This window comes from Sinocyclocheilus anshuiensis, unplaced genomic scaffold (assembly GCF_001515605.1).
Source record: "Sinocyclocheilus anshuiensis isolate Anshui unplaced genomic scaffold, SAMN03320099.WGS_v1.1 scaffold536, whole genome shotgun sequence".
Taxonomy (NCBI): Eukaryota; Metazoa; Chordata; class Actinopteri; order Cypriniformes; family Cyprinidae; genus Sinocyclocheilus; species Sinocyclocheilus anshuiensis.
In genome coordinates this window covers 2092191-2115615 of record NW_015557179.1, presented here as the reverse complement: position 1 = coordinate 2115615, position 23425 = coordinate 2092191, and the positions used below count along the sequence as shown (strand labels likewise).

The window sequence follows — 23425 nt, the reverse complement described above, 5'->3', positions numbered from 1 at the left end:
ACTCAGCACCACTGGTGGCAGGACAATATAATTGTGCAGTTGGGCTGTGCATGTGTGAGTTAGTGGTACACTGGTGCTGAGCTTGTTGACAAGCATCACTGCATTTCTCTGCTGAGATGACGCTGCACTGTGTGTGATCTGGGTGTGTCTGCAGTAAAGTGGGCATGGCTATGTGGCTGTGGGTGTGTCAACTGAGTAATGCAGTATTTTATCAACAGCATCTGCAGTGTGTTTGTTTACAGTGTTGAGAGGGTGATTTTCTGAGCGTTTAGGAATTGTTGAATTTGGATAGTATTGTTTACAAGGATTTATGAAGGCTTATGAGCTTGTTTTTTGTAGATTTTTAAAAAATATTTTCCATAATATTTTTATTTTAATAAAAAGCACATTTTTATTTCAATGATTTCTATGATGTTTAATAAAAAAAATAAATAAATATGTATGTGTACATATCATAAATATATTGACAATATATTTATATTAATATATTTTTATAAAATATAATGCACACACACACACACACACACATACACGCATATACAGGTGCATCTCAATAAATTAGAATGTCATGGAAGACTCCATAACATACTGATATAACCTACATTTATTTAAAATATATATAATTTATATTTATAATTCTATAAAAATTTTAATAATATTGTTATATGTCAATACAATATTTGTAATATTGTTATTTAAAACTGATTTATTAATTAATAGTAATTCATGTAATAAGTGTTTTTATAAAATATACAAGATGTATACATAAGCCAAAGTGTCTCCACAACATAGCAATATATATATAAAAATAAAAATAAACAAATAAATAAAAATGTTTTTTTTTAATATAAAAAAAATTGAAAATACACTTTATGCATCTTACCTTGCATGTATCTTCTTTGTCTAATATTTTCTATAGCTATCTTTGGTTGTGTCATTCTATGTTACAGTAACTTGATGGTGGTGCTCTTTTTGGCTTCATTATCAAAGGACTTTGAAATGCAATTAATCTGTTAACCAAACAGCTCTAAATCATTTGGTCACCTTGTCTCATTTAATTAAACTAGCAGCTTTATCTATAGTTTTTTTTTCTTTGACCTTCAGATGAACTTCAAGCTCTTTAGTTATACAAACAAACACTTAAAGTGACCTAGATGAGGCAAGAGTTATATTTTAGAGATCCTACAAACTGCAATGAGCAACCAATACATCTTACAATACAACGGCTGCATGACAGCTTAATTACTATATATAAACCAAGAATGGCATACACAGGATTTAATTCAATAAAATGTGCTTTTGTGCTCTGTTTTTATACAGACATGAACTTGCTATACAGCTTTTCCATGATGCTAAATGTTTCTGAGATTGCATTAACACACAATATCTGAAATCTGAGAAAATGATTTAATTATGGTCACACTAAGATGAATGCATTGCAAAACTGTCGTGTCAATAGAATAGACTTAAAAACTACATTATTCTATACTGGTGTACATAAGTGACACACATTAACCGTACATTTTGTCAAAATTGAGGTTTGAGTCAAATCAAGTCTATCCTGTGACAGATGGGTTTGGCTTTGCTATGCTCACATTCTAAAGTGTGAAATTTGATATAAGATCAATCATAATTCAATCAAAAAACTTTTCTCTTTAGTTGGTGACTCTGTGGTTTAACTCTGCAGGGCAGTATAAATGCTGGTGGGCACGGCTCAAGGTCTTTGTGAAGGATGTAGATTTGTGAGACTTGGATAATGGCCAAAGTACACCAACTGAGCATGATGAGCAAGACATGGATGAGAATGAATCCTCTGAATTAGTGCATAGGCCAGCTGATATTTGCACAATGGAAAAAGAGAAAAACACTTCAGTAAAAACCTGTAAAAACTCTAAATTACCATACAGTTAAAAATCATTCTATATTGAGCAAGACATTATAATACATGTAACTTCACAATAAAAAAAAAATGTTTAAAGGGGACATTGGATGCAAAATTCACTTTTCATGGTGTTTGCATATAAATGTGTCTTAGCAGTGTGTGGACACAACCACCCTAAAATGATAAAAATCAATTTTTTAAATCCCCCAAAAACCTAAACAGTCTCAATTATCAAGCCATTTTGATTTTCTGGGTAGTATGACGTCATATTGCTCAGGCCCCGCCCACGGTCGTTTCTAATGTTTTCAACTGTTAATCATTTTCAAACATTTAAACCAGGCAGGGTTAAACTTACAATATGTGCTCAATACTGATAACTGTCAGACTTTCAAAATCCTTCATCACTTGAATTAAGACTATAATATTTTAATTTTAAAGAAGACATTGGATGCAAAATATCTTCATTTGCATATAAAAATTTGTCTTAGCAGTGTGTGGACATAACCACCCTACAATTATAAAAAATCCTTTTTTTAAATCCCCCAAAAACCTAAACAGTCTCAATTATCAAGCCATTTTGATTTTCTGGGTAGTATGACGTCATATTGCTCAGGCCCCGCCCACGGTCGCTGATGGACTGTCCCGTATTAGCATATCTCCGCCCTCACCCAGGTGTATGTTGTCCGATATTTTCTCCGTGCTCCAGCAGCTGGGATTTATATAAAAATTATATAAAAATTATAAAGGATATATATTATATATGAACAACTATAATTTTTATAAGTTGCTCCCTTTTCACTACTGTTAAAGGGATAGTTCACCCAAAAATTAAAATTGTTAAAATTGGTTTGGAAATAGTTTTTCCAAATTCAATCATTGATTCAAATTGAAGACTACATATAAAATAACTACCAAAATAAATGTTGGTAACTGCAGTTTGACTAAAAGTAATGACTAAAAGTTGACAAAAATGCAATGACTTTTCGTCGACTAAAACTAGACTAAAACTATGAAAGACTCAAATGACTAAAATGTGACTAAGACTATTAAGCATATTCGTCTCAAGATAAAGACTAAGACTAAATCAAAAATGCCTGTCAAAATTAACACTGGGCCAAGCTTCAATCGGGTGGCACTGGCCACCCATGGCCACCAAGTAGCTACGCCCCTGGTTTTTGACAAGGTAAAAAGGGTGTTGTTTTACATGACAATTGATGAATTTTAATCAAAGTATGTAGCAGACATTTCATGAAGACCCTAAAGAATCATACCAACTTGTGGAAAATGGGCATCCGATGTCCCCTTTAAAAATCATATTTATAGAGAAGCTCCTAAAATATTAGTGCATCAGTAGGCCATAAAATACTCATTGATTTTGCCCACTTAGAGTCCACTCTTAAAAATAGTCAGCATCTCACTAATGTCCTCCTGCTGATGAATAATTTATGAATTTGAAAGTGTTTGCATTTTTCATGGTTTGGTTTCACAGAATTGACTGAAGTTACTTAAAAACTGAGAATAGGTTTTGTGTATTGACATGTCATTCTGTATCTTGTGTGTGTGTGTATTGACATGTCATACTTTATTTTTACTTGTGAGAATATTTGCGATAAAGGCATAGTTAAAAAAATAAAAAATAAATAAGTCTGTCATCATTTATACTCACCCTCATGTCATTCCAAATCTGTATGACTTTCTTTCGTCTGCGGAACAAGACTATATCTTGAAAGTTAATGGGGTCCAAACAACATTGTATGGCGAAAAAAATATCTTCTTATTTATTAAACATGCAGGTTAGGAATGACATGAGGTTAGTAAATGAAAACAGAATTTGTATTTTTGTGCGAACTCTGTTTCACCCTCTAATTGTAAAGCCATCATCTCTTTGGCACATACAGTAAATGCATCAATTAATGCTCCTGATTGATTGGAAACATGAGGGAACTTGGTCCCATGTTCTTAATATGGAAGAAAATCCAATTCCGTTTTCAGTTTATTTTCCCTCTCTGGCCCTGAAATTCAATTATATTTTGAATACAAACAAGTCTTTCCCGCTTGACTCTGAAAGAGGCTTGTATATGATGTTATGAGCGCAGGCCAGAATTTATGTTCCTGCTCCCTATATCTGTCTGAGCAGCTAATTAACCATATTAGTGTGCTGAAGGAGCAGAGCTCTGGGCCCCGTATGGCAGAAAACAACCTCTAATGCCTTTAATCTTGGTCATGGGTGATGTGCTAACGTACAGGAGATCAGCAGTTGGGAAATTCCAAGATTTGTACAGCTCAAGTTGTAATATCATGAAATATGAAACATACTACATACAGCATTTACAATACTTATTTCAGTTAGGGAGGTCTGTAAAAGGTTTGGACTTAATTCATTTAGCATTAAAAAAATAATAATTCATAGAATAAATATCTAATACTAAATATGTAATAATAATACTGAATACTTCACCCAAAAAAAAAAAAAAATCCATTATTTACTCACCCTCATATTGTTCCAAACCCATATGCTGTTATTTTTCCTGTGAAGCATAAAAGGAGAATATTTCAAGAAATTTCATGCAGCTCATTTCCACACAATCACATTTCAAAATGACCATCTCTTTCAAGTTCAAAATAACTTTACAAGTCCTTACAACTTATGTACTATAAATGTGATTTCAGAGCTTTTGCTGACATATTTTGGTGAAACATATGCACACACAAGCATAAATTCTTCACAAACGATGTCAATAAAATGTAGCTCAGTTTGCTGATGATGTCATGTATTCAGTGTCAGGGTTGGGGATGAAGGATGGAGCGAGGACTCAATATTGCAGGAAGATAAGGGCTTTATTAAAGGCAGAAACAAAACAAAACAAACAAAAACTACCCCGTAGGGGAAAAAACAGCTGGCAACTTGACTGGCTGGCAGGACAAGGCACACGACAGGGAACATTCGACGATGAACTGGCACAGGACTGTAAACACAAGGACAATAAATAGGGAGCAAATGAGGAGGGTAACGAGGGAACACATGTGGGGCAAATTAACCAATAATCAGGTAACAAGATGGGTGGGGTCAAGACTATTGACATGAGAGCACATAGGAAACAAAGACAAAAGCTATGTGCTCACACAAAACAAAAACACAAGCACATGGCCAGCACCACAACAGACAGAACATGGAGCGCGAGTGTCCGGACCCCGAAACGAAACCGAAACTCAAGACCTGAGTGCCGGGATCCGAACACCACGCTCCAACATGAAACAGTACACGCAGACGAGAGCGCACGGCTCGAGCACTCTCGAAGCCGCACGCTTACATGAAAACAATGACATGACGGGAGTGTCAGGGCTCTGTCACAAAACCATGAATTACACTAGACCGAAGTGACAGAACCCTGACACTAGCCCCCCTCAAAAGGGACGCCACCTGGCGTCCCTAACGAGGAACACCAAAAACAAGACAGGAACATGACATGACAACACAAGGCTAGCACAAACATAACACCACAAGACTGACACAGAACAACAGACAACACAAGACAGGAGAAACCATGAACCAGCGAGGCTCCGGCTTAACAAGAACCCCGGCAGACCACCAGGGCGGAGCCGGAGGGACAGACTAGGGTGGCTCCGGCTTAACAGGAACCCCAGCAGACAGCCAGGGCGGGGCCGGAGGGACAGACCAAGCAGACTCTCCCGCTTCTGGAGTCCTGACAGGGGGCCAAGGCGGAGCTGGGAGCTTGGCAGGCCGGAAGGGTGGAGCCCGTAACAAGGAGGGAGCCGGCCTCAGGGCAAGGTGCTTGGGCGGCGCCGGCAGGGCAAGGAGCTTGGGCGGAGCCAGTAGGCTAGGGAGCCCGGGCGGAGCTGGCAGGGCAAGGGGCTTTGGCGGTGCCGGCAGGGCAAGGAGCTTGGGAGAGTCTGGGACGGCCTCCGGGCCAGCAGCGGGCTCCTGGACGGCCTCCGGGCCATGTGGGATGGAGGAAGCCCTTTTCCTCCTCCTCCGTTTCCGAGAGAGGGTCACTGCAACTTCGTCGGCCACCTCTGGGGGCGCAGCAGCCTCTTCGGCCACCACTGCGGGCGCTGCAGCCTCATCGGCCACCTCTAGGGGAGCTACAGCCTCTTCAGCCGCATCTAGGGACAGCAAGGCGGACCCATTCTTCCTCCTCCCCCTCCTCCGTTTACGAGAGTGAGGTGCTGCAGTCTCTTCGGCCGCCTCTAGGTGTGCTGAAGCGTTGTCGGCCGCCACTTGACGAACCCCTCAAATGACAGGTGATCCAGCCCTCTCATCCTCCACCAGTTGAGGGGCTCATCAAGGGCATAATTAAAGAGGTCCTTGAGGTCCGCATCATTAAACCCCAACCCTTCTGCAGCACCGCTGAACTCCAGGGCAAAATCCCTCACGTCAGTCCCCTGTTGACGGAGGGAGCTCAAGGTCTTAAATTGGAGCATGCGCTGGTAGTGGGGGCTGGAGAGAGTGGAGGCTGTAATCAGGTAACAAGATGGGTGGGGTCAAGACAATTGACATGAGAGCACATGGCACACAGGAAACAAAGACAAATGCTATGTGCTCACACAAAACAAAAACACAAGCACTTGGCCAGCAAAACAATCACAAGCCATGTGCTTGAACAAACTAATGAGAAAACTCATAAGCCGCGTGTTCACAAAAGACAAGACAGCACGCAGCCAGCAAAACCCAAGCTGCGTGCTACACAGCACAGGACATGAAAGCACGCAGCCGAAAGCACGAGCTGCGTGCAACACCACAAGACAACAAGAAAAGCACACGTGGACAGAAGAGCGCACGGCCGAGCAAACTCGAGACCGCATGCTCCCACAACAGACAGAACATGGAGTGTGAGTGTCCGGACTCCGACACGAGTTCATATTCATATTGCTTTGCAGAGCTTCCTTGTAAAAGCTGTTGTCCCACTTCTCCTCTCTCACCCCAATAATATATATATTTATATATATATATATATATTAAAAATAAAGCAAAATCCCATGTTCACTTGGAAATAATGAATGTTATTATAATATACCTGACTCTGTCCACAATGAGACACACATATTTAACTCAGTGAACACTAGTTACTTTAGTCATAATGATAACAACATGCATTAAAATCAGACTAAGCAGCTTCAGACTAAGTTCAGTTTTATTGTAGTCCTACATAACATCATAAAATTAAGAGAATCTATGTGTGCATGCACTTTCTGTACTTTATAAGTAGTATTACAGTATTTCCTATCCTAGTCATACAAATTATATACTGTAAAACTATGTCACAGTATAGTCACATACATTAAATACTTTATCACTTTTTGACCAGCACCCTGTGAGCAAAAATTTGATTAGGGAGTAACTACGTTACAAATGTATTAACACTGAATTTCTCAGACAATTCAAGTTGCACTCATGTCCATCTCAGTTAAGGATCAGTGATTGTGCTTAAAAATATAATAGGCTTTTTTTTATAATTCAGGTTTCATTCTATTAGTGGTTTGTCGCTTGCTAAATCGGTTGCATGGTGATTTTATAACAAATATGAAGCCAAATGATAATTATGTGGGCATAAAAGTAGTTCTTGGACTTTGAAATGGTATTTAAACACACAGTCAGCCATGTGCACACACACATACTGCACAAACATCATGTGATTGACAGCTTGCTTTGTATTGAGTAAACTGATCTATTCTTTAAAGTCTTATTGTTTATTTACTTTGGTAAAAAAGCACAATGAAAAGCTCTGAACTGCATCTTGTCTTCTTTCTGCATTTATTTCCCACTGTACACTAATGTCATAACTATTTCCTTCAACTCAAATTTAAACTAAACAAACACAGGCAAAATTCACTGGAGAACAGAAGGACATAAACACCCTTACAACAAAATCTTTGCCCCGATTCCTTTGCTTAAAAATCTCAAGCCCTCTCTTTTATATTCATTTGTGAATGTGTGCAAGCATTGTTACACATTCAGATGTTTGTTCTTCAGCACAATAGCATTAGCAGGAGCTTGAACCACAGCCCTGAAACAGGGTTGTGCCATACCTTTAGAAGTCTACAGAAAGGGCAGGGCCCTTCATCTTCTCCACAAAAACTAACAACTACCCACAAACAGTCCTGTCAATGCATGCTGTGCACTTGGTAAATTACTATCTGGAAAACAGTGAAACATATATTTCTGCAAGTAAACCACAGATCAGGTAAGTGCAAACCTACCATTGTTAACCTTTAATGTTTACCTGGCGAAGAACTTTGCATCATTGTAATTAAAATGCAGCAACATGTTGGACATACAAAGCATTTTTTTTAGATTTAATTTTGTTATAATTCAGCTAAACTAGGCTATTTTCATATTGCCACTTGGATTCTTTTTAGTGTTTGTACTTCAAGATATTTCAGTAGCATACTGAAGTAAACAGCATGTTTTAAAAGCAATAAGTTGTGCATAGTATAGTATGTTTCCTGAATATTCAGTCACAAGCTAAAACTGTTTTTACATCACCTACAGCAGAGCTCACATATTTAATTTGTAATCCTAATAGAAATATATGAAGTATAGGAGCCCAGAGATGATTGCAAATTGGTTTATTGATTTTATTTTAAATAACTTATGATGGACAATGGTCTTTCAAGAATTTAATGCATTTTATTCAGTAATTATTACATATACCAACAAACAAACAGCCTCATTATACCTGACAGGGGTGGGGAGCCTGAAAGCATTTAAGAAAAAAAATTAACTTGAAGAAAGTAAGGCCTGTTGTTTAGGCCTGTTCCATTCACTGTGTTGGTTTTGGACAGATATTATAAAGCTTTATAGCAACTGAAAAAAACCCATCTAAAGCCTGTTTAGCTACAATAGCAGCCAGAAAAGACACCTTGTTGAAACTTGTTGATTTGCACCACAACATATCAAACCACACCTATGTCATTCTTCTGCTTGTTCATCATACATGTATATGTTAAAACCAAAACCCTCAGTTAATCTCAGTCAGAAACAAAGTGTTACAATCACTGATCTCTCCTATGCACATCAGTTTACATCAGGTTATTCAAACTATTGGTTTTGTCAGCATCACTGTGTGAAGGAACACAGTATGTGATCTGTTTAATTAACAGCTTTTCTTGCTCTTGCTTATCAGTAGAGCTTATTTATTTCTCACTGTACCATTCAGTTATTAGGGTTTCATAACCCAAGGTGCTGAGTTTGAAATTCACCCAGCAAAAGTGGTTCTAAACCCCTTTCAAGTTCAATATTGCTTTACCTGTGGTTAAAAGCAGAGTTTAAACAGCCTAATTGTGGTCAACACAAAACTTGCGTAATTTTGTTTTTAATTTTTTAAAAAAGGTGTGTCATGGAAAATGTCAATGCTGGCATCAGCATAATGACAGAATGATTGATGAATGGCATATTAATCACCAGAATACCATTGAGTTGGATTGTTCTCAAAGCCTTTGACATCAACAAAAGATATGGGAAGAGTTTTCTACTCCCTTTAATAAGTCTGTTTACTTTGCTTATAATCTTAACTGTGGATAATGCACATTTTCCATTGCTTTTCCCCAACTGTCTATACATTGGTGCATTCGCAAGTTTAGTGTCAGATCATTAGAAACTGAAAAAGATGGTGCTGGTGTAATACTGTTCATGTGCGACATGACATACATACTGTACATAAATCTCCAGTGTGCTTCAATGCCATCTAGACCTGATGCCTGGATAAGTGCTTGAAGGAAAGTGCAGGTTAATGGCCAGGGCAGAGTGAGGCTTATAAAAAATGTACCTAAACAATCCTTTTATTTTAAGTGCATTCTGTTTTGGGAAACTGGAAATGTATGCCTTTCTCAGGAGAAAGGATGCCATTAAAGTATTATTGCTGCTGGTATCAGCAATATTTAAGCAGGTCTGTCTATTGTATAATTGTTACATGTATGGTCTGTCTCATTGTGTTTCCTCTTTGACCTTGTTTTCCTGTGTGTTTGATTAGTCTTTTAGTTCCCCTGGTGTTAATCAATTATCTCATTAGTTCCCTCATTTAGTTCTTGTATAAGTGCTCCCTGTTTTGTTCAGTTCTTTGTCCTGTCTAGTGTGTAAAGTGGATCTGTTCCCTGTGTTTATACCCCATCTCCTGTGGATTATTGAATTAATGACTATTTCGTTGTACTCTTCGTCTTTGTGAGCTACTTATATTCAGCCACTTTTGACAGAAATATTGTTAAATTCATACAACTATTTGAAAAATTGTGCAAGGGAATAATTTCTTCATGCCGTCAAATTGAAACATATTATTTGTATTTTTCAAATTATACCACATCTGCAGATATTTGTAACGATTTTTTCACTGTTCTTTTTCGGATTCGTTGAAGCCCATGTTTCCATGTTGGTCTTATTGCAGGCAGTGTAAGCCAACCCCTTCAGATCAATAGAGTGCCTCACTTTACAGGAAGAAACAGAAGCAGACTGTGTGGATACTGTGGGAATATCTGCCAGGAAATCTTTCACACAGAAATGTAGCCTTAGAATCTGTCATCTTTACAGATAAAATACTTTTGGTCTGGCAAAATAGATCCCTCACTGACTCTCCAATTAGTGCAAACTATAAAACAGCAAATAAATAAAGTATAGATTGCATGCATGACTATATAACAGGCTTACGCATTTAGGATGGATTCTTAAATTTAGGTCATATGTACAGACAACGTAATGCACCTGAAATTTACTTTTTGCTTACCAGTCAGATGTGAAACCTGTATCCACATATAGGAGCTTGACCTTTAAGTGCTTATTCTGTTTTTTTCATCACAACAGGAGAAGGGCGAAGGTTGAAGGAACCAGAACAAGACACAGATGATGATTTAGTGAGTATCTCTCCAGTACAGCACATTCAGCAAATATATATACATGTGTTATAGGTCTCTCTGATTTAAATTGATTCATTGTTTAAACAGTCTTTAATTGGTATTTAATATAATAGGTATGTGAGGAGCCTGAAGTTTTAGAGGGGGAAAGACCTCGTCCTCAGGGTTCCTCTCCTGTTGAGGAATTCCCCACCACAGAGAAATACGCAAAACAGGTGAGCGCTACATTAGAAAACACTCTTATCTTAACTATTTAACACTATGCACAGTATAATAACCCTAGTATTCAGAACTGTATAATGTTGTTGTATTTGATCATCTAACTATTATCTATATAATATACCACATGCTATTTTGCCAGGTTGAAGGTGATTTCTATGACTCACCCACCAAGAGTTCCAAAAAAAGCAAAAGGATTGGTTTCGGCTCGCTGTTTGACAAGCGTTCCTCTGCCAAGATGAATCAAACAGAGGTCTGACACACCAAAAGTTCTCTCTAATGAAGAATACAGATGATTAGGAATGTGAATACTGGGAAAACATGATCTCGATTTCTAAATTACTTTGCATTCTGTTTCAGGATATGCAAATTGATCAGTCAGAAATAATAGTGAAAACTGTAAAAGAAGTCTGTGCTGAGGGTTTGGTTGTAAGTGGAGGAAAGGATGGCATCTTCATCAAGGAAGTAGAACCAGAGTCACCTGCCTCAAAGCATTTAAGTGTGAAAGAAGGTGAGGTTTTTATTATAGCACATTACAGAACATTTCTGAAGCTAGAATGCAGCTAAATTTGTTAATCTTCCATCTTTTCACTTGCGTCCTCATTTGTGCCCTTCCATCTGGCCTTTCAGGTGATCAAATACTTAGTGCTACAGTATACTTTGATAATGTGTCATATGAAGACGCCCTCCAGATTCTTGAGCATGCTCAACCATATAAAGTGGCATTCTGTCTAAAACGCAAACCAGCTCCAAGAACCCAGGAAGATGCTGAGACAGAGAGGCCAGATATAACCATTGTAATTATAATACTGTTCATTATATTCTTAATTACAGAATACTGCAAAGCTTCTTCTGAGGTTTCATTGACTTTACTGTGCATCTGCTTCATCAATGTTTGCAGGGCGAGGAGGCTGAGCAAGTAGAGGAAGGTAGCGGACCAGAGATGAGAGGTCGAAGAAAGACAAAAAAGCAACATGATCGCATCTCTTGGCCCAAATTCCCTACCTTTAGCAAAGGTCGCAGGGCGAATTTTAAAAGATCTCACAGCACGTCAGAAGCAGAGGAACAGAGAAAATTAGAGATAAGTCCGCCAACAAGTGACACAGAGTCTCCTCTTAAGTCTCCATTAAAATCCCCAGATGGAAAAGACAAGAAAAAGAAGCATAAAGTGAAACCTAAGAAGCGTATGGCAGGCCACAGGAGCAAATCTGTTGAAGAAACCCAAGAAAATGAAGAGGTGCTTGCAACAGACAATATGAAGGTCTTGGACAACCAAATTATTATGAATATAGTCGAAGAGCAAGTGCCAATGACTAATGTGATAGAGAGTCCTAAAATATTGAATGAAGCTGAAAATATTGACTCAACTAAAACAGGAAATGAATATACATTCCCCACTTTGCCAGCGACTGAATCACTGCATAAGGTTGAGCTCATCAGTGTGTACACCACATTAAAGACTACTGATATTACAGTCGCTCTTGGAGATGATGGCAAAGAAAGGAGAGAGAAATCAGAACTGAGGGTTAGCATTCCAGGAAAGGATAAATATGAAATAGAAACAGAGAGCCAATTAAAATCCTCCACAAGTGGAATGAGAACTTTGGATCCATCAACATTCTACAATATTTTGGACAGTCCTAATGTAATATCACAAACGGAACCAGTTGGACATCGAGTGGATTCCAATAGCAAACCAATAAATAAAGAGATATTAGAAAAGACCCAAGAGTCAGGAAAAACAGACATGACCATAGCTAAAGTTGATGTTTCTCTTGACATGCCAGAGGTAGGACCAATAAGCAAATCACCAAGAATTGGCAGCGACAAGGAAAAGAAAGAAAGAAAGATTCTAGAAACAGAAAGTTATGGGATTCGAACCAGAGGACCATTGGCAGACATAGCCACATCAAAGAGTCATTTTTCGAATGCAGTAAACAAACTAGATTTTACATCAGACACTTTCACTTGTGAGATTCAAAAAAGAGAGGATATGCCCTCAACAGACACAAAGAAACCAATCACTCCAACTCCTGTTATATCCCAGCCAAAATCACATGCTCTGGATGTGGACAGAAGCAGGAAGAGTACTGGAGGTAGCACGGACATTGAATCAAATTTTAAACTGCCTAAAGTGGATGTCTCTGAATTCGACCACCAAGAATCAATAACTGTAAGACAGAAAGACCCAACTAAAGTGCCTCTCCTGAAACGAGAGGAAATTGAGATTTCTGGCATGGAGGACATAGGATCAAAAGCCAAGGTTAAGCCTCCTAGAATTAAAGAACAAAAAGTTGAGAAGATAATAAAAATATCAAAAGCAGGAAAAAAGCAAGCTCAGGCGGAAGCAGAAGAGTTTAATGTTAAGGATGTAAAGGACGCAGTATCAAAATTTCCTGCCTTCAAATTACCTGAGAGAGACATCACTGGAGTCCTTGTACAGAGAGAGATCACAATCATGGAAATTAAGTCAGACAAGACTGGCATGACACCTAAAGGATCCCCTTGTAAAATTTCTAGCATGAGCACAGAAATAAACATTAATTTGCCTGACACGATGGATAAAGAAAAGCAGAGACTTTCTCCTGTTGCTACAAAAGGTCAAACCTTCGTATTACCAAAAATTGAACAATTGCATCTTGATGAAATGGTTATAATCAAGAGCAAAACAGACCTATCAAAAATGAAACTTGCTGACCACCAACCCAAAACTGGCAAAATGTTAGCAAGGGATGATAAGATAAGTACATCTCCAGATGTAAAATTCAAACTTCCAAAGCGTGAAGACATTGAAATACCTGGAATAGAAGCCATTGAACAATCAGTTCAACCAACAAAAATCATAATAGCCAAAGATACAGACACTCAAGACGAGGCTGTGAAAGACTATACTGATACAAATATCAAAGCTGACAAAAATGTGCATGAAAAGAAATCGAATAAATCAAAGGTATCAATGCCAAGTTTTGGAATCATGACACCTGACATTCGCTTCCCAGGTATTGTGATTGAATTACCAATAAAGGCCACGTCACCTAAAAGTGATAGTGGCACAATCAAGGAGAGGACAACTGAAGCAAAAATATCAGAAGACAATATCAAACAATCTTCTGAAGAAGCAACATTTAAAAAATCTCAAAAAGGTGAAAGCTGTGCACCTGAGCATGAAACTAAAAAAGCACATGACATAGAGGATGATCAAATACTCCATTTTGATGTTTGCACTGCTATAGTTAAGGAAACCTCAAAACAAGATGCTGAAGGAGAACTGAAGGCTGAAATCAAAAGCAAAGGCACAGATTCCTCTCCACAAAAAAAGAAACTGCATAAATTAAAAATGCCCAAAATTGGAGGAAAATCTATGAAAGGAACAGCTGAAGTCATCACAAAAGAGGATGTTACAGTGCAAGAAAATGACATAATAGAGGTTGTATTAGATTCTGAGAAGAGAACATTTGAGACTGATCCCAAAGCATATAGTGTAGAAACTAAATTAAAAATGCCAAGCATAGATGTTTCTGTTCCAAAAATAAAAATCCCTAAGGCAGAGGGAAAATCAAAACAGGAGGAAACTGGGCTCTCAAAGCCTGAAGCTGTTGAAGCCATTGAGGATGCTCAAGAGGAGAGTGGATTTAGACTGATCAAGTTTGGTATCTCAATGCCAAAAGAGAAGACAGAAGAAGGTGACCTGTTACCAGATGAATCTGAAAAATCCATCATCAAGGTTAGTGGAAAAACTGAAGTGGAGCCACCTGAACTTCCACAAGCTGAAATGAAAGTAGCAGAGTCTAAAATGAAGAAAAGGAAAATATCATTTCCAAAATTTGGATTCTCTAAATCAGATACTAAAGTATCTGATGCTGACATAACTCTCCCAGCCGCACAGGGCTCTTTACATGATGCTGATTGGACAGAACTAGATGTTGAAAGTAAGACCAAAGATGTAGAGGCTGAGTTCAAGGATTCAACAGATTATCTCACAAAATTTAAACTTCCCACAATTAAATTTCCAAAATTTGGAGTCTCATTTCCCAAGCCAACTGATGCTGGGGGCGATATTCAAATGCCTGATGTCAGCACAGACGAAGCTAAACTACCTGTAGAAGCAACAGCACTCTCTGACAAGAAAGGCATGGAAATGACTCTCAGTGTATCCAAACCTGAAGTTGACTTGTCTCTGCCCGAAGGAAAGGCAGAAATCAAAGGTTTTCAGAAAAAAGAAATAAAATCATCTGAAGAAATGTCATTTTCTAAACCAGATATTGATGCTAGCCTGACTGGCCATGATGCTGAAGAAATTCCAGCTATTGCATTTTCAAAACAAGACATCAAAGCTGCAGGCATTGATGTTAGTCTTCCACAGGTTGATTTATCAATTCCAGAAGTTTCTGTGGAAATAAAAGAGCCTGGTGTGCACTTTACAATTTCAAAGGATGAAGCTGAACATAAAGATCTAACAAATGGTGGTACACCAGTAAAGTTTCCCTCTATCAGCTTACCAAAGTTTGGTGGAAAATCATCTAAGGTAGTGAAAGACATGCCATTTGTAGATATAGATACTGAAGAACCTGACGAAAGCCTTCCAGAAACACAAATAAGCATGCAACTGAAAGATGATGCACCAACAGGTGATATCAAGGATTCTTTTGAGACTACAGAAGGTCAATTTGTTAGTGTAGATATGAAGGTTGAAGAAACAACGCTCAAAGAACAAGAGGTTACCGTTACACTGCCTAAATTTGGCATTAGCCTCCCAAAGGTTAAAGCCCTCAAGCCAACTGATAGTGTGGATAAAGAAAAATCAACTATAGACCCCAGAGAATCAAATGCAGATTCTGATCAGGCTGAGAAAGATCCAAGATCTCCAACAAAAATTAAACGTCCTACAATTAAATTCCCAAAAGTTGGTGTCTCATTTCCAAAATCAACAGATGCAGTCTCTGACAATCAAATGCCTGAAGTCACCAAAGATGAACCTGCCATGGAAATTAAAGCACTAGAAACCGAGCTGCCTACAGAGTTGCCATCATTACCTGAAATGAAAACCCCACATATTATTCTCAGTGTTTCCAAACCTGAAGTTGATGTATCTACCCCAGAGGTGGAAAAGGCTATTGATGAACACTCTGAAAAGAAAAAAGAAAAGGTATTGTCTTCAGATTATGCATTTTCTAAACCAGAGGTTAAGATGAGCCTTGTAGGCCATGGTCTTGATCAAGAGACAGCTATAGAAGGTTTGAAAGTGCAAGCCAGTAATCTTGAGGCGGAAGTCATCCTTCCTTCAGGTTCAGTAGATGAAGTCATCCTGGAGGCTAAAGAAAAGGAGAGTGAATTCAAACTTAAAAAACGTAAAATACCTTTTCCGAAATTTGGCTTTTACAAATCTGACACTAAGATCCCTGATGCTGACACCAGTCTTCAAAAAGAAGGAATATCTGTGCCTGACACTGTGATCAAAGAGACTGAAATGACTTTTCCTGCTCCAGAGGTTGAAGTCCAGTTGAAAAACAAAAGTACTTCTGGTTCTCCATCTAAATTCAAGCTTCCAACAATTTCTCTCCCTAAATTTGATATTTCCATTTCAAAGACTGGGGAAGAGTCTGTTGCAAAATCTGAGGATGATGCACAGTCAGAAATAAAGGCAGCATCACAGGATAAAGATACAGGAACACAAGATACAGAACCATCTAAATCAACTTTAGAAACCCTACCGGTGGATGCTGAAATTAAAACTAAAGACACTGATCCTAGTAGTCAAGGGAGTAGATTTATGATGCCCAAATTTGAATTTTCATTTCAAAAGCTAAAGGGACCAGAATTTAAAAAGGGTGCATCAAGAACAGATGCAGAAAAATCAGAGGTTCCACTGAAACATGACAAAGAAAGTGCTGAAGGAAAAGCAGACATACCTGAAGCATCTGTGGAAATGGAGGTAACATTGAAAATGCCAAAAATGCCAAGCTCAGACCATGAATTTTCTGAACAAGACATTAAAGCTCCAGAGATTAATGTTGAGAGGGGCGATACATCTATGGCAGTAGGTGAAGTGGATGTGAATCTTGAGTCTGACTTGAAAATTCAGACAACAGAGATGTTAAAAGATGATTCAACCATGGGAGGGTCACAGATCAAATTCAAACTTCCTACTTTCAAACTACCGAAATTCAGAAGTTCATCTTCCAAAGTAAAAGCTGAAATAATGGATTTGAGGGGTGAGGAAATTACTTTGGAGACTGAAGATTTAATCACATCAGTAGAACCATCAGACGTCAAAATTGACTCTAATGTGCCCGGTCAAGAGTTGAAGAAACCCTCAATCAGTGCTGATCAGACAAAGGTAGATAGTGGAGATCAATATACCCTGTCACTTACAGAGGCCAGAATATCAAAGGCAGAAGGCTATATTTCTTTACCAGAGGCAAAACTTGGGGAAGTATCACAAGCCACACTAGAAAGCAAAATTGATCAAGAAGTTGGTTTAAAAGACACAGGTATGAAAATGAAAAAAACAGGCTTTTCACTTCCTAAATTTGGATTTTCTAAACCAGATATCAAGGCCCCAGAGATTGATGTCAGTCTTGCACAAGTTGATACCTCTAAACCAGAAAGTGATCTGAAAATAAAAGAACAAATTTTGAATATCACAGTGTCAAATGTTGAGGATGATCAAAAAGATACAACAGCTCTCGGTGCCACAGCAAAATTTCAACTCCCCTCAATCAACATCCCAAAGATTGGAGGACAAGCTACGAAGGAAGAGAAAACTATGCCAGTTGTAGATATAGCTGTTAAAGGACCTGAAGTGACTGGTCCAGATACACAAATAAAAATATCAGGTGAAGCCCCATCAGTAGATATAAAGAGACCTCATCTAGCCACAGAGGGTCAATCTGTAAGTGTTGACTTAAATGTTGAAGATGCTGAACTTGGAGGACAGGGAGGAAAGTTTAAGATGCCAAAGTTCGGTATTGGCCTTCCTAAAGTAAAAGGGTTTGATTTAAGTACATCCAAGACAGATGATATAACTGAAGTAAAACAAATTCATATAACAAAGCCAGAGATAACAACTGAGGGGATGGTTCAGCCACCAGAACAAGATTCTAAATTTCTAGATGTGCAGATAAAGCCATCACCTGAATTTGGGTTTTCAAAACCAGAAGTAAAAGCCCCTGAAGTTGATGTAAGTATTCAAAAAACTGATATCCCCATACCAGAAGGCAGTATGGACCTAGAAGAAGCAAATGTGGATATTAAAGTGTCAAAGATGGAGTCTGACCAAAAAGGTTCAACAATTTTTGGATCTCCAACAAAGTTTAAACTCCCGTCAATAAGCCTCCCGAAATTTGGTGTTAAATCACAAAAAGTAGCATTAGACATTAATGTGGCAGATTCAGAGCTAGAGGGAACAAATATAAAAACAGACATTTCTAAACCTGATGTGAAATTAGAAGTACAGACACCCAAAAGTGAAGCTAAAGTTGAAGGGAGTGCAGACATGCCTGAGGTTGATTCCAAAGGACTGCAAGTAAAAGTGAAGAGATCGAGCTTTTCATTCCCCAAGTTTGGGTTTTCTAAACCAGACACAGCAACTCCGGAAGTTAATATCAGTGTACCAAAGGCTGAAGTATCCATACCAGAGGTCAATGTACCTGTTAAAGAACAAACAGCAGAAGTCACACTTCCAGGAGGAGAGGCTGAACAGAAAGATCTAATGATTGTTAGTTCCCCAACCGAATTTAAACTGCCAGAAGTTAACCTGCCAAAATTTGGAGTCAAAACTTCAAAGGGTACAGTAAGTTTACCATCAGCAGATAAGGACATAAAAGGAATAGGAATTACTGTTCATGAACCAGACATCAAGTTGTCAGGTCAAATACAAAAAACTGAATTAGATGTAAAAGAAATAGAGACTGATATACATGCCACAATAAGAGAAATTGATGTTCATCTAGCAGAAGGAAAAGTAATACTACCCCAACCTGATGTTGACGTTCAAGACATATCCATTGAAGGCAAAGCAGATATGTCTGAAGTTGACTTGAAAGGGCATGATGTGAAACTGAAGAAGCCAAGCTTTTCACTACCAAAATTTGGGTTTTCAAAGACAGATATTAAGGGGCAAGATGTTGATGCCATTCAACCAAAGGCAGATATGTCTATGCAAGAGGGCAACATACCTGTTGAAGACAAAGATGCAGAAATCACCATCACAGATGAAGTGAAAAAACAAGGAGATACAACAACTCAGACAAAATTTAAGCTGCCCTCAATCAACCTTCCAAAGTTTGGACTCAAATATCCAAAAGCTACAGCTGATATTCCAGCAGCTGAAGTAGATATCAAAGAACCTGAAATCAGTTTCCCAGAAAAAGGAGAGGTACAAACCACTGACACTGAAACAAACATAGATATTAAAGGGCCATCTGCTGATGTGGATATTAAGGTCAAGGAGATTGATGATGATGGCACGGGGAGTAAGTTCAAACTGCCAAAATTTGTAATTGGCATGCCAAAAGTAAAGGAGATAGAGATAGAGGGTAAAGAAATAAACATAGAGACTGGCCTGCTATGTAAAGAAAATGTAAATGTACAACAGCCTGGTGTTGAAATTCAAAATGTGACCATTGAGGGGAAAACAGATAAAGATGAAGTTGACTCCAAAGGGCTGAAAGTGAAACTTCCCAAATTGGGATTTTCAAAACCAGACCTTAAGGCTCCTGAAGTTGATGTGAGTCTACCCAAAGCTGACATGGGCACATCAGTGGGAAATGTTGATGTTTCAAAGCAATCTGCAGACATTAAATTACCAGAACAAGATCTTTATTTGAAGGAGGACACTTTTGGCTCTCCAACAAGATTTAAACTTCCAACAATCAGTTTCCCAAAATTTGGAACCAAAGCATCGAAGGATACGGTTGATATACCTACGGCACATGTGGACATCAAAGTTCCTGAAGTAAGCCTTCCCAATAAGAAGTTTAACATGTCAGGAGAAGTGTCAAGTGTTGAAATGAAAGGGCCAACAGTAGAAGATCCCTCCGTTGAGATAAACATTAAGGGAGATGATAAAAAGCAACAAGAGGGCAAATTTAAGCTTCCAAAATTTGGGATTGCTCTTCCAACAATTAAAGGTCCAGACAGTGACCAAGGGCTTAAGAAAGCTCTGACTGAAACAAAAGTGAAAATGTCAGGGGATGCACTATCTATAAACAAGAAAGAGCTAATATTACCCAAAGGATCAGTGGAAGTGGATGTGGAGGCTAAAGGTGCTGAACTTGAAGTAGAAGAAAGTAAAATCAAACTACCACAGTTTGGAATTTCTCTACAAGCATCGAAAAGTCCAGAAATTGACATAAGTGTTTCAAAAGCAGAGGTTTCTAAAACTGACATAAAAAAAGCTGGTACAGAAAAAGATGTTGAGGTTGAGGAACCAGCAGGTTTAACTGATTTGAGTTCTAAGGGACTAAAAATGAAGAAACCAAGTTTTGGATTTCCAAATATTGTATTTTCAAAATCAGATGGCAAGTCCCAAGATATTCAAGCCACTGAAACGACAGCAGATATATCCTTGCCAGGGGGCAATACAGAAATAGAAGAAAGTGAAAGAGAGGGCAAAACTGAAATAACAGGTCCACAATTTGGCTCGCCAACAAAATTCAAACTCCCAACAATAAAATTACCCAAATTTGGACTCTCCGCTCCAAAGGTCCCTAGTGATGCAGCAAAGGCTGATTCTGAAACCAAAGAAATTAAAGTTAGTTCTGTGGATTATGAGATAGAGACATCAAAGTTGGATCCATCAGGTGACATCAAAGGCAAAACTGCAGAGACTGAAACCGCATCTATTGATATTAATATAAAAGAAAAAGAGCTTAATCAAGAGGGACAGGAAATTAAATTTAAACTTCCAAAATTTGGAATTTCATTGCCCAAAGTAAAAGGTCCTGAGGTGACAGTAACTGCAAAAGAGGTAAAGACAGAAACACCTGAAATTGGGTTCACTGAACCAGAAATCAAGATGCAAGCAGAAGATGCAAGTCTCCCAAAAGTAGACATGGCTCTAGAGGAAAGTTCCAGTCTTGAAAAAAAAGAGGTAGAGACTGAGTTGAAAGAAGATACAGTTGTTTCAGGTTCTCCAAGTAAATTCAAATTGCCTACTTTTAAAATGCCAAAGTTTGGAATTTCAACTCAAAAAACATCTGATGCAAAAGTAAAAGTAGCAGAAGTAGATGTACCAGATGCTAACACTGACCTAAATATTGAAGACAAGCCTGTACAAATGTCTAAAGAAATACAAAGAGAGGGTGAAATTAAAGAAACCACTGAACAGCTTCCAGACACTGCTGCTAAAAAACTGGATGGGGACAAAGGCTCCCCAAGTAAATTCAAGTTTCCTACAATAAAAATGCCAAAGATCAGCATTTCAAGAACAAAATCTCAGGAAGGAGAAGACGACACAACTACCAAAGCGAGTGCTCCAGATGCTAAAACAGAAACCAAAGATGATACACAAGGGCCTGGAAAATCACCTAAATTTACAATGCCTACACTTGAGGATGTTCTCAGGGGCTTTGAGGTTGAATTTAATGTTCCAACAACAGAGGAAATGGAAGCACAAAAGGACACACCATCTGTTAAGCAAGATCAGGAGGCTGAAGCAAAAGTTGAGGAAACAGCAGAATATAAGGACAAAGGAGCTCAGGAGAAATCAAAGTTTAAATTTAAATTTCCAAAATTAGGATTCAGCCAGTCTTCAGATGAAAGCGATACGTTGGTTGATGCTAAGATTGAAGAAAGTGAAAAGCATTTGGAGGCTTCAGCAGATCAGAAAGCAACTGTTAGCAAAGAACAAGCAAAAACAGAGAAAGGGGGCTGGTTCAAGTTCTTATTTTCTTCTCCAACCAAAACATCAAAAACAGATGGGAAAGAAATAATCCAACCGCCTGAAGAGGCTGAGAAGCTTGATGATGTTGAGAAAGAATCAAGCAAGGCACACGAGGAACCTGAGAAGATTTCACTCAGTGAGGCTGTGGAGGAAAACATCAGCCCGACACCGTCACTAAAGTCATCTGACGCTTTTGCAGATATAAGTTCTACAGTAACCACTGAGCAGACTGGCCTGTCACAGACTTCACCTACAAAGGTTAAAGTGAAATATGCTGAACCCACTGCCACCGTTGGGGTCAGTGATGTACAAAATGATGTTGTGACTTCCACAGCCAGATGTGAACTGATATCAGTGGAGCCTCACCAGCCAGAGAAAGTCAACATCCCTTTCTTATTGGATATGTCCTCAGCCTCAGTGGACACTCTGAAACAGATGTCAGGGGAAATTCATGTCATCACATCGAACATACAAGCTATACCAGAAACACAGCAAGCCTCAATCCTTACTAATTTAGATGTGCATGGAATTCACACCTCGCCTTTACAAGTAACACTAGGCTCAGATTCAGTGTTGACAGTGGAGGAAACCAGAGTACAAAGTGGGACGCACACATTGGTGGAAAGGCATGTTGTGAAAGAAACTTTACATGATGACAAAGAGACAATACTTGTGACACAGAGAACACGTGTATTTGAAGGAGACTCTGCAGAACCCATTTCTGATGAGACGGCTTCTTCGATTCGCAGGCTGAGAGACACGGTACACACTGAAAAAATGAGTTTTTTGGACAGTGCAGCAACAATTGAAGAGGTCACAATAGTGAGCTCTGAAACATCTCTAAGACATATGGATTCCTCTACCGATGAGAATGGGGGGAAATGAACATGAGATATGGCTGAGTTGATTTTATGCTTTTGAACGTATGTTTCATTGTTCTATTATACTGTCATATAAGCCAGCTGAATTGTAACACTATTATGCAAAAGAGCGCTGATACTTATGAACACATCACAGAGTATTGTTTAGCTAACAGAGATTTTATGCTTAAAAGACTTTAAAAAACTATATCCACTGGACAAATTATGTATGTACATGGAATAATAGAAAAAAAAATATTATAATTTATGTGTGGGTTGTCAGTGTGCTTTATTGTAAATCTGTCATCTTGGGAATATTGTTTATAGTGCAGACTTGGCGATCAAGCAATCACCATTTAAACAGATATATTCACATAAAATGAATTACAAAGTTGATGTGGCAGTATAACATATTGAGGCATTTGTTTCTTTAAGGTTATTTTGTGAAAACGATGTAATTGCAATTATAATTCTTTGTTTCTGCAGCCTTGAGAAAGAATGAAAACATTGTGTAAATATGTTTTATTCACCCCAAAGCATTTGCACCTATGGTATGATGGAATCTATGGACTTGCAAAATACCCAATGCATATTTTCAAATACAAATCATTTTCTTAATAAGCAATGACTTTTCTTTTAACATATATAGTCAAAGTAATCCATTTAATGTTGTAAGAGAAACACTTTAATTGGTCGCTGCAAAATAAATAAAAAGTG

At 38.2% G+C, this 23425-nt stretch overlaps 1 protein-coding gene across 1 annotated transcript in view; it reads left to right on the top strand.

The window, feature by feature from the left end:
• Window positions 1-23425, top strand: part of LOC107678550 (neuroblast differentiation-associated protein AHNAK-like) — a 23861-nt gene extending 436 nt beyond the window's left edge. The window contains exons 2-7 of the mRNA XM_016473851.1: window positions 10695-10744; window positions 10861-10959; window positions 11106-11216; window positions 11324-11474; window positions 11594-11760; window positions 11865-23425. Coding sequence (XP_016329337.1) covers window positions 10695-10744; window positions 10861-10959; window positions 11106-11216; window positions 11324-11474; window positions 11594-11760; window positions 11865-22733 — 11447 coding nt within the window. The 3' untranslated portion in view covers window positions 22734-23425. The remainder of the gene's footprint in view (window positions 1-10694; window positions 10745-10860; window positions 10960-11105; window positions 11217-11323; window positions 11475-11593; window positions 11761-11864) is intronic.